Raw genomic sequence first — 11,522 nt, forward strand, 5'->3', positions numbered from 1 at the left:
CACACACACACACACACACACACACACACACACACACACACACAATCACCCGAACCAGAAACACCCACAGCAACACACACTGCACCAGCAAAAGATTCCAAAGCAGGAAAAAGCCTTTCTCCCCTAGTTCTCTCTGGGCTGTGTGACCACATAATTACCCTGGATTCCATTCTATTTAATTGCAGCTTATTAAATTCTAACCAGCCAATTATCAGCCACAATTATAGCTTAATTCGGGGACACAATAGCTATTTTATCGTTTGTTAATCAAATGCTTATTTAGGCCTCCGCTTTATTAACTATTTCTCTGGCCTGAAGCAAGGCCTGGGGTAGTAAGGGGCCCTGGAAGGAGGTCCCTGGGGCCTATCTCCCCATCACAGCACTGTTCCCCAGGCACCTCGGTAGTTTTGAAGTCCCCTTAACTGGTGGGTTTGGGGACTCTGAACTATGGCAGGTGTGTGACACCCGGTGTGGGCTCTGGGCACAGTAGGAAGACCCACACTTGTTCATTTGTGCTGTCAGAGCATGTTTATCAACGTGTTCTCTGCAAGGCGCTGTGCTGGGTTCTGGGTCTACGGTAGTGAACAGGGCAAGTGTGGTCCCCGTTGTCATGACCCATTTCAGGGGAAGGGGACACAGAAAGTAACAAGATGGTTTCAGATGGTGGTGAGTGCTGTGAGCACAGACTGGAAAAGGGGTGGGGGCACAGCAGTCAGTGGGGGAGCTTCTGAGAGGAGGCAGCGTTGGAGCTGAGACCTGGGGGATGAGAAGGACGCAGCTGTGGAAGAGCAGGGGGCAGTGGAAAGAGCAAATGCAAAGGTCCAGTGCTGGGATCAGCTTGGAGGGTCTAAGAAACAGGGTCAGCGTGTAAGCAGAGTGAGCAGAGGGTGGCATTTTGGGTGGAGCCAGACACTGGTCCAGGAAATGCCCAAACCCAACTCTGACCTCTGTGGTTGTGTGACCTTAGGCAAGTCCTGAGCTTCATAGTCCTTGTCTGCAAAACGAGAGGCGGGTCAAAGGCACCTCAGTGCAGCTGCCTGCTCTGTGGTAGCTGGTGGGCCCTGTGGCCTGGCCGTGCTCCCCACTCAGTGTGACCATGCTCTGAGCTGGTGAGGTGGTGCCGTCCCCCGCCCCAGACCCACTTTGTTTTTTGCAGTTCAGCCTGTGTGCATGTCCCCCTCATGGTGTGTATGTCTGTCCTTGTGAGCAGGCCCGTGGAGCCCACTGGGGAAGAGGGTGACTTTCCTCCGATCTTGGGGAGGTGGCTGCTGCTTCTGACACTTTCACACACACATTGCCATGGAAACCGGAGTGCTGCACACGCGTGTATGAGCGCCGGTTGGTAGAGCAGCCTTCCCTTCCGAGGTACATAGTGAGGGGCTGTCACCCCGACCTCGTCACCTCTACCTCCTATACACTCCTAGGCAGGAGGGACTGCAGTCGTCCCCTCCCTCATTCACTGAACACACCCGGACCCAGAAAGCCTAGACTCAGACCTGCCCCCTGCAATCCTGAAGTCCTTGCTGTTGGGAGTGACAGCTAGAGAGACAGATGACTAGGGGATGGACCAAGGGACCAGGAAGAGAAAGAAGTATTGATGGGTGCCTTGAGACCCGGGCAGGGGGCAGTCCTGACCCACCTCGTCCTGGTGAAGGGTGTGCCCACATGAGGAAACCGAGGCTCGAGAAACGGGCCCTGCGCAGGGGCTGGAGCAGTCAATGAGCCCCAGGGAGCAGCTGGCGGGCAGCGCAGAGGTTGTTATGTGTTGGCTTTGGAAGAGTTCTGAGGTGCGCTCTGGCCCCATGGCACCCTGTTGTCACCTCCAGGCAAGTCTATGCCTCTGGAACCTCAGGGTTCCTCTGGGCCCCAGATTTGTCATCTCGGGACCCCCCACCCACTCCCCTACCCCCCACAGCTCTCTGCCTGACAACAGGCGAAGGTTCCATCTGTGCTCCTCAGAGCCACTGAGTGAAGCGCCCTCATCGTAGAATGCCCCACGTTTAAAAAATAATAACTCATAAAGCCATGTCAGGATGCAGGGATGCAGAAGAACGCAGATTCCCATTACTCGCATGTCTACGTCTCCTCTGCCCCCACCACTGGCCGTGGCTCCCAGCCCACCTACCTCCTCCAGATTCCTCCAGATTCTGCACATCAGCCTCTGCCTCCCCAGGGTCCAGGACAGGTTTCTGGAATTGACTGATTGACTCGATTGATCGATTGATTGGAAGGTGAGCACAGCTGGCTCCCAGACAAATCTGAATGAATGTCCTCCACTTCCAACCCTCCTTTCTGGGCTCACGGTCCTGAGTGAGGGAACGCTGTTCAACATTCATTCAACAAACACTCACTAGGCTCTCACTGTGTCAGACCCTCGCCAGGCTGTAAGGCTGCGTGACGGGTGGGAAGCTATCAACATTCTGTCCCTGCCCTCAAGACGCCGACAGACTCATAAATGATGTGTAAGGCCCTGAGGTGAGTTCACTCAGGAGCTGTGGGAGCCCAGGGGAGGTGTGGCTGGGCCGGCTCTGTCAGGGAAGGCTTTCCGGGAGAGGGGGTGTTTGAGCATGCCTTGAAGGGCGAGTAGAAGTCACCCAGGCAGAGAGCAGATGGGTGGGTGAATCAATGCAGTGGAAGTGTCCTCAGTCCAGCTGGCTTCAGCAAAAGAAAGGAATCCAGGGGTCTGTGGGACCCGGGAGGAGTCGATCTCTCTCTCCAAACCACTCCCTTTAGACCTGGGCACAGCCTCCCCTTTCACTCGGCCTCAGTGGCCTGCAACACCAGCCTGATAGAAAGGGGTTCTCCCTTCCCGGCAGCCCAACCCAAATCCTGGAATCCCATCTGTTGGGATGGGGTGACCTGCCCATCTGGGAACCAGTCAGTGGGCCAGAGATGGGGTCAGCCCCCCTGGACCAAATAACCATATGGGCTGAGCGGAGTGGGGGTGGGGCATTTTCTGCAGCCAAAGTGGGAGGAGGCAGAGCTGGGAACAGAATGCACACAAGCCCTTGAGGAATTGCCAACAGTCAAGATGCTGCCCCACAGGGCGCACATGGAGGGGTCCCTAGAGGCAAGGCCAAGTGGCAGCTCAGGTCCTGGGCCACTGCTGGCCTCCGACACCAGGCAAAGGGCATGGCCCTTTAGCCTGTGGCACTCTGCTCTCCCTGCCCGGGCCTGTGGAGCACAACAGCCAGGCCCCAATAGGACCTACCAAATGCCTATCTCCAGGCAAGGCCGGCTGAGACCGTCGGCGCCCAGGGTGTGGGGGTTCAGTTCTGCATGAGCTGCCAGGAAAGGGTCAGGCTGGAGAAAGACGGAGGCTCTGGGGCCCCTAGCCCCCTCCTCCACCCCATTTCAAATCCAGAACATTCTCAGGGAAGTGGAAAAAGCTGGAGCTTGCCGCCCCACCCCCTGGCCATGGCCCTCAACTGGGGCTGTTGGGAGGATGAGAGGAGCAGGTGGTGGACAGGGGCTGGGCAAGGCTACTCTTGGGGAGCAGTGGTGTGACACCCTGCCCCCACCCCTCCCAGGGACCAATTCCTCACTCAGTCAATATGAGTTCATTAATAACTTGATTAATCACACCTCATATTTTTGTGATGCCTTTAAAAATAAAACATTTGAAAGCACTTTCACGCCCATCCTGGGCCTCAGAGTTACACAGGCAGGTCTTGTCATCCCAGGCTGCAGGTGAGAAAAGTGGGGCTCAACCTCAGAGCAGCAACATGTCAGGGTGTAGAGGGGGGCAGCCTGGAGTGCAGAGCCCTCTCTCTGCCCACTGTGCCTGGGGGCTGCTCTGTGCCCCTCAGGGTCTCCCTGCAGAACAAAAGGGCCATCCTTGGGCAGATGTGAAATTCAAGGGAGATGAAGAGGAGGTCATTCAGTCACTCAACAAACATTCCATCAGAATTCAGGCCAGACCTGGGCTCCTGCCCTGAGCAGAGGCAGCGTGCAAACAAATCCATGCCAGTCTTGAATGTGGCGTGTACCCTGGAAGGAGGCTCAGGGGACAGAGTGGACACTCGGGCAGGTGACAAAGAGTATAGACCTCCTGAAGGAGGTGACAAAGACCTCCTGAAGGAGGTGACACATTTGCTGAAATTTGAAGGCTGGGTAAAAGTTCCCAGATGGGGGTGACCGGTTAGCTCAGTTGGTTGGAACATGGTGCTACTAACTCCAAGTTTGCTGGTTAGATCCCCGCATGGGCCACTGAGCTGCGCCCTCCTTAAAAGAGTCAACTATGCCATTGTAGCATGAAAGCAATGTGTATGTAACCAATATGGCTGTTCCCCAATAAAAATTTAAAAAAGTTCCCAGATGGACCACATGGGGCGGGTCCACCACTCCCTTACTTCTCCTGTGGTGAGAGCTACAGCACCAGGGATGACAGGCCTCGGGTGCAGAGAGTGCTAAACAGTATGTGTGGTTTCCTGGAAGAGTGAGGTGGCGGAACCCCTCTTTCCAGAGGAAGTGACAGCGGAGCTGGGCCCCGAGGAAAAGGTAGGAAAGTGCTGGCAGAGGAGGAAGGGAGTGTGTTTCAGAGAGAAGACCATGGAGGTAGCAGGCAGTGCCTAGGAGGGACCAGTGGTGTTTTTGCCCAGGAAGGCTGGAGAAGTGGCTGAGCCAGAATAGAAGTCTCAGGGATACCAGCCAAAGGTGGCTTGGTGCCATCTTGAAACGCCCATGGGAGCCAGGCAGAAAACAGAAATGGGAGAAGCAGGCCTGGGGTGCAACAGTAGGGAGTGGTGGGGACTGTGGCGAACCAGAGGGCTCTTGCCCTGTTGAAAGGATCATGGATCATTTGGCAGTGAGCTTGCAGTGCTTCATGTTATGTGTGCTAGGCGAGTATGGGATTCACGTCAGAGAGAAGGAAGACTTGCTCTATTGGTCTGCAACGTGGAGGGGGAGCAACCCGAGGTTCACACTGGGCCTAAGTGGGATAGTGAGGCATCCAGCAGATTGCAGGTGCTGCCCACAAGGGTGATCACAGTGGGCTCAGGGGCCAGAGGGAGGGCAAGTCAGCTTCTGTAGCCCCAAGAGGACATCCAGTGGGGCCTAAATTTACCCCCACCCATGGCCTTAGAGTGTCCTTGCTAGAGGGCATAGCTGTAACCTGGAGGGTACCCACTGGGTTCCATCCAATAAATGCAACCCCTGGGGTGGGGAGGGGAGGCTGCGCCAATGTGGCATGACGGAGGCCCTGGAGAAGTGAGCTATGTCCCTTATTGGTCACAGTACATTTATTTTTCATTAGCAGTTAAATGCAGACATGAGGGATTGTGCTGGGTTCAGCGGGCAGCTGACGCGAGCAGTGCTAGGCGCTCTGATCGATAGGGAGGCTGGAAGGCCACGCACCCACTCCCTGCCCACACCCTGAGCCAGGACCCCTGCCCACCCAGCCACCTGCCACTAGGCAGGCACAGGCTATTGCTTTGAGCCTCTGAAAGGTGAGGCCTGGGCACGCCTGGCACATGCCACTGGGGGCTCCTATGCCATTCTGGAGCCTGTGACAACTGCCCCAAGTCCCCTGGGGTCCCTGCTCAGGAGTCAAACTTGGCCCCCAAGGTCCACAGAGATGCTGTAGCTTCCCCAATAAATGTCTAGAGAGGCCACTGCATCTACCACCCCCACTCTAGGCCCACCCTCAGGAGCCCACTGTCCAATTCATTCTGTAGACCAGGGGTTAGCAAACTGCGGCTCGCAAGCCACATGCGGCTCTTTGGGTACGTACATGTGGCTCTGAAGTAAAATTGAAAATGAAAATAAAACTATCATAATTTCATTTATAAAATTTTTAAAGAATATTATTCACATAATGGTGATTTCATTTGTTTTATGGCTCTTGAATAATTTTTAAATTGTTGTGAGGGACAGGATTGGCTCTTCCGTCTCAAAAGTCTGCCGACCCCTGCTCTAGACCTTGCAGCCCGAGCCCAACGCAGCCCTAACCGGCTGAGCCTGCTGCCTGAGCAGGGGCTGGCAAGTGACTGCTGAGTGACAGTGAAGAGTAATAACAAAAGGGGCATAAAGCGACCCTGACACTTCGTGAGTCCAGGGCTGGAGCTGGGGTGTCTGGGGTAAGTGACTCCCTCTAAGGCCTCAGAGTCCCCACTTGTAAGATGTCTAGATGGCTCTTCACCTCTGCCTGCACCCCCCACCCCCCACCCCCATCCCAAGGGCAAGGCACCTGCCGGCTCTGTGCCTAGCTTCCTCGTCAGCCCCTAGCCCTGAAGAGACTGATATAAGGATTACTAAACTGAGGGGGAGGAAATGAAAAAAGGCACTTAGCACGTGCTCTAAGAATTGGGTACCACCTCCTATTTCTGCAGGTGAGGAAACAGCCTGGGTCGGGGTGGGGTGGGGGTGCTTACCTGAAGTCACACCAGGTTTCTCAGCCTCTGGGCAGGCATTCCCAGCTCACCTGCCCAGTCCAGGACGCCTACAAGACCAGGTACAAATCCCCTCCCCAAAATCATGATCTTGGGGTGGAGGGAGCCGACTCTCACCTTAGAGGGATCCTGAGCAGGCAGGAAACAAGGGCAGCACGGATGCCCCCTCGGGCTGGGTCCAGGCACAAGGAGCCAGGCCTTCCTGTTAGAAGCCCTCCGTGGGTTTGGGGCTGCCCGTGGGGAGGGCAGTAGAGCCAGGCGGCTGCCCCTACAGGCAGACAGGACCTCCAATAGCACAGATGACATAAAGGGTAATTTGCCCAAGGTTATCACTAGCAGAGAACCAAATGGGTCTCTGAAGCCCAAGTTTTTCCCTTTTTGCACAGAGGCACCTGTGGAGTGTGAGTGTATGCTGGTGGGGACATCGCTGCAGCCCTGAGGGAGGCCAGGCCGTCAGGGGCCTGTTTGGTGGGCAGCCGGGTGGGGGGGCTGAGGATGCCCCCACTCCATCCTCCCACTCCCCCTCCACCCTCTCAGCAGTCCTGCTGGTCCAGCAGCCTATCAGACTGCTGTGGGGCTTACCACTGCCAAAGCCTCAGAGCCAATTACCTGTGTAATTAGCAACAAATGACTTGTGGGATGGTTGTGGTTTTCAGTTAAAATGAGAAGGAAACCTATATTCAGGACTCCTTGAAGGGTGGGGTGTGGCCCAGGCCCCTCAGGCTCCCAGACACACTCTTCTGGTCCCATCCTGCCCGGGCCCACCCAGCAGCCCAGACCCACCTGCATGGCCCTCCCTGGGGCCTCTCCCGTAGCTCTGCCACCTCACTTTTTTCCTTCACTTGGTATTTTCTGAGCACCTATTGTATGAGGGGCCAGGAATAGGACTCAACCTGGAAGCGGCCTGGAGGCAGCCAGGGCACCAGAGGAAGGGACTCCCCTGCGGGGATCCTCTCCCTCTCTCTGGGTTTCCCCTGGATTCCTACAGCGGTGGGTTGCCTCACCTGATCCCTGACCTCCTACCAGGGACACAATGAGCCTGACTGCTGCCGCCCTTGTCGCATTCATCTCTCCACAGTCTTCAGAAGTGGGGAGCTGCTTCTATCCCCCACTTTACAGAGGGGGACAGTCAGGCTTGGGAGGGTGCGTTTAGCAGATCGCCAGGCTGGAAGTGGTGTGCAGCCTGGCCTCACTCCTCCCGTGGGCCCCACCAGCGGGCTCCCCATGGCTGGGCTCTACCTCTGAAGGGGCAGGGAGCTCCCGGAGGGCCAGAGGCCTGGCTCAACTTCCCCCTTTGCCCTGCTGCAGGTGCCCAGCAGAGTGCCACGGTGGCCAACCCGGTGCCCGGTACCAACCCAGACCTGCTTCCACACTTCCTCGTGGAGCCCGAGGACGTGTACATCGTCAAGAACAAGCCAGTGCTGCTGGTTTGCAAGGCCACGCCCGCCACACAGATTTTCTTCAAGTGCAACGGGGAGTGGGTGCGTCAGGTGGACCACGTGATCGAGCGCAGCACAGACGGGAGCAGCGGTGAGGCCTCCCAGGGGAAGGCCTTGGTGTATATACAGGGGCCCGAGGTGTGAGGCCCTCCCTCTCCTGGGGACCTGGGTGGTGGGCACAGAACTGGTCACATCATGGCCCTCTGCTCACAGGCGGCAGGCCGCTCTGGGCCTCCCTGTCACGTGGCCCCGCCCACTGCCCAGCCCCACCAGCCTCCCCAGACCTCACAGAATGATGGGGGAGGAAGAGGGAAGCCCCTGAAAATGCCCCAGGGGCCTGAGGATGGAAGGGCCGGTCCCTGCCGCTGTATCTGAGCCTGAGCAGGGCCTGGGCTGCAGTGCCAGCAAAGAAAGGGGTTCGGAGGGATTGGGTCCTAGATGATGGAAGAGCTCAGGGACCTCACACCCTGTGATTATTTAATTTTTGTGTCCATTCATTCATTCATTCACTCATTCATTCACACATTCCCAGAGCACCCGCTCTGTGCTAGGGACACAGCCCCTGCAGAGAGGTGGGCAGCATGGTGACCGCTCAGCAAGTCCTAGGGGCTGTGGCAGCCAAAGGAGAGCAGGACCGAGGCGGCCCAGGGGAGGTGACGTGGAAACAGGAAGCCACTGTTTCCACTGGTCAGGGAGAGAAGAGGTTGTCCCAGGCAAGGGACACGGCCCAACAAAGGTCTGGAGGCAGATGAGCAGTATGCAGGTTGGGGATCAGCAGGGAGTGGGCACAGGGGGCACTGGTGCCATCTGGGAGCCTTGCCCATTCAGCTCTGGAGTGAGGTCACAGTCCCATGGGATTTCAAGCTGCGGAATGACAGGCCTATGGGTGACATTCGGCGGCCAGTGTGGGGGGCCTGAAGGGAGTGGCAGATCCAGAGACGCTGAGGAGAGGGAACCAGTGGGACTTGGCTGAGTTGTGGAGGAAGGGGTTCCCAAGCAATGAGCAGACCCAAGAAATGCCCCTTCTGTGGGACACCCCATGCCCCACCTCCAGCCTGGCCATCAGCTGCAGATGGGCAATGAGGGCCAGCATTCCCCATGAGCAGGCCGGTGGAGCTGACAACAGCCTCTCCTCCTCCTCAGCTGGACCCCAGTTAAGCTCACCCTTAGCCTTGGCGCTTTGTGGAGCCCTCAGGTTAAGTCCTGAGCTCCTTTCCCTGGACGCCTTGGCCAGCCTGAGATACACAGCACACACTCCCTATGGAGTGTACAGCCACCAGCGTGAGGCCAGGGCCGTAGTGCAGCTGGGGACAGGCAGGCTGCACCCAGGACAATTCACACTGATGCCAAGGCAGGCAGGGGACAGTGGGCTGGTGGGGGGCAGGGGGGGCGGGGGTGTCCATGCTCCAGGCAGAAGGCACTTGGTGACCCAGAAGCATCCCAGACGAGAGTACCATCTAAGCGCAGTCTTAAGACCACTGAGACCAGCACTTCCCAGGCCAAGGACCAGCAGTGCTGACGTAGGAATGGCAGGCCAGCTGTGGGGCCAGATGGGGGCCTGAGAAATGGGCCCAGGGACAGGAGGAGGCTGTCGCCAGGCTTGCACTGTGGGAAGTTGGTGCTGGGCAGAGGGGAGCTGGAGGGCGGCCATTTCTGCTCAGGAGAAATGGAAGCTCTCACAGTAACCTGGATGTGAGCCGAAAAGCCCTGAGTTTAGGCCAGGTGTCATTCAGTCCTCAGAACCAGCCTGTCGATCACAGATGGGATAGAGCCCTTGGTTCTGACTCCTCCAGGGACCCAAAAGGGCTTCAGCCATGCATTCTGGTCCACAGAAGTCACACCCCTGCTCCCCTACCAGGGTCAGCAGGGGCTGGTCTCCTTCTCCACAAGTGTCAGCCCTCCCCATGCCTGCACCCCCTTCCTATTAGTGATTCCTGCCCAGGCCCTTGAGCCCGGCATTGCCCTGGCCTACACATGCCCGCTGCTGGCAGCTTCCTTCCTTCAGTCCTCAGGTATTATTTGAACACCTGCTCTGTGTTGGGCCTGGGTTAGGTGCTAGGTGCTAGGAAGTTAGGTGCTAAGAAGTCAGCCCCCAAGGCTCTTGGGACAGGGGACCCAGCTTTGCCCACCACTCTTGGGAAGCGGATGGAAGGGTCAATGACCTGTGTGGCCCAAGAGAGCGCTGGGCCCCATAAGCACTTCCCAGAGCTTCTGCTTACATTACCCAGGAGAGCTGCCAGAACCCTCCTCCTGCACATGTGGGCAGCTTTGGGGCCCACGTTGTCCCAGTAGGAGGGTCTACCCCTCCTAGGCAAGTCCCCTCCCCTCCGTGAGCCTCAGCTCCCTCATCTGTAAATGGGGATGAGGAGGGCCCCCTTGCATGTTGGAGAGGGAAGCCATGAGCTCTCACATACCCAGTCAGAGCCCAGCTCCAGGCCTTTCCCCTCTCCCCACTTCACACTCAGGGCCCAGTACCATTTTGCGGCATGATGAGTCCTCCCATTGCTGTGGCAGGTACCCCAGGGAGAGCACAGGTAAGGGGGAGGAAGCTACAGCCAGAGACCTGCCTTTCTGCAACCTGAGGGTCTGTCCTGGAACCTCTGGGGGGCCCCGGACCCCTGCTGCTCCCAGCCTTCCCTTCCAGGCTCCCCACACACACCCCTCCTTGTCTCCTGCCAGCACAAGGCCTGGAATCCATGGCTTGGCTGAAACCCAGACCCAGCATTCACACTGAGAGCCCCCAGCCTACACTCCCAACAGGCTCTGCTGGCCTTGCTCCCTTCAAGCCAACCAGAGCCACGTGGGGACACGTCGCACCTGTAACCACCAGGGCCCTTTCCTGCCCTGAACATCCAACCTCAGGCCTCCCGTGGCTAGCACATCTGAATTTTCATTGATCTTATTGATTTCTTAACCCAAAGCCACTGAGTGCTTGGAGGTACAGAGATAGCCTTCCCTTCCCCACAAACAGATGTCACAGCTATGCCACCATGCAGACACACAGACCAAAGACCCTGACCCAAAAACATTCTGTGGTCAGGCAAGTGTGACAGTGATCGGAAGTCAGCCCAGATCTGCAGCTGTTCCCATTCCTGTGTGGGGCTGGGGGTGGCTAGTGGACTCCCCAGGAGAGAGCGACTCTATCTCCCCGCACTTGCCCCCATTCCCCATCCAGAAGGCCAGGGGTTAAGGACCAAAACCTGAAAACCCTCCACCCAAATCTGCTGATGCTGTAAAAGCCTGAAACTTGCTAAGCCAAACTTGAGAGTCCAGTCTGGGAGTATAATTTATTGCGTGTTACACAAACTGATTGGTTATTAGACGTAGATTGGTGAGAAGGTGAGAACCTAAGCCTCAGCTTGGCCTCAGAGCCCCCACTCCCACCCCGCCAACCCTCAACCTCCCAGAAATACTCAGCACACCTCCCCCACCAGGCTCCCCACGTGCCCTTGGCATTCACGCACGCTTACACCCCACATGCTCCTGGGCTGGAGGGACTCCTCCCCCTTCCTCCCCAGCCTTCCCAAGGCTGGCATCTGCTCACATTTACTAGGCAGGTGCAGACACAGCCATGCCAGAAACTGCTCCCCGTAGCCTGGCTACTAGGTGACCTGCAGGGTGGAGGACACAGCCCCTCACCTCAAGGATGGGGCAGAGCAGGGTCTGGGTCTTCCCCTGGGTCCTCTGCCCTCCC

At 57.3% G+C, this 11,522-nt stretch overlaps 1 protein-coding gene across 2 annotated transcripts in view; it reads left to right on the forward strand.

Annotated features, from left to right (window-relative positions):
- The window catches only part of UNC5A (unc-5 netrin receptor A), a 59,645-nt gene that overhangs the window by 35,796 nt on the left and 12,327 nt on the right, over nucleotides 1–11,522 (forward strand). For both annotated transcript variants that reach the window (XM_019655644.1, XM_019655645.1), the window contains exon 2: nucleotides 7,698–7,919. In XM_019655644.1, the coding sequence (XP_019511189.1) occupies nucleotides 7,698–7,919 (222 nt within the window). The remainder of the gene's footprint in view (nucleotides 1–7,697; nucleotides 7,920–11,522) is intronic.

This window comes from Hipposideros armiger, unplaced genomic scaffold (assembly GCF_001890085.2).
Source record: "Hipposideros armiger isolate ML-2016 unplaced genomic scaffold, ASM189008v1 scaffold_242, whole genome shotgun sequence".
NCBI classification, from domain to species: domain Eukaryota; kingdom Metazoa; phylum Chordata; class Mammalia; order Chiroptera; family Hipposideridae; genus Hipposideros; species Hipposideros armiger.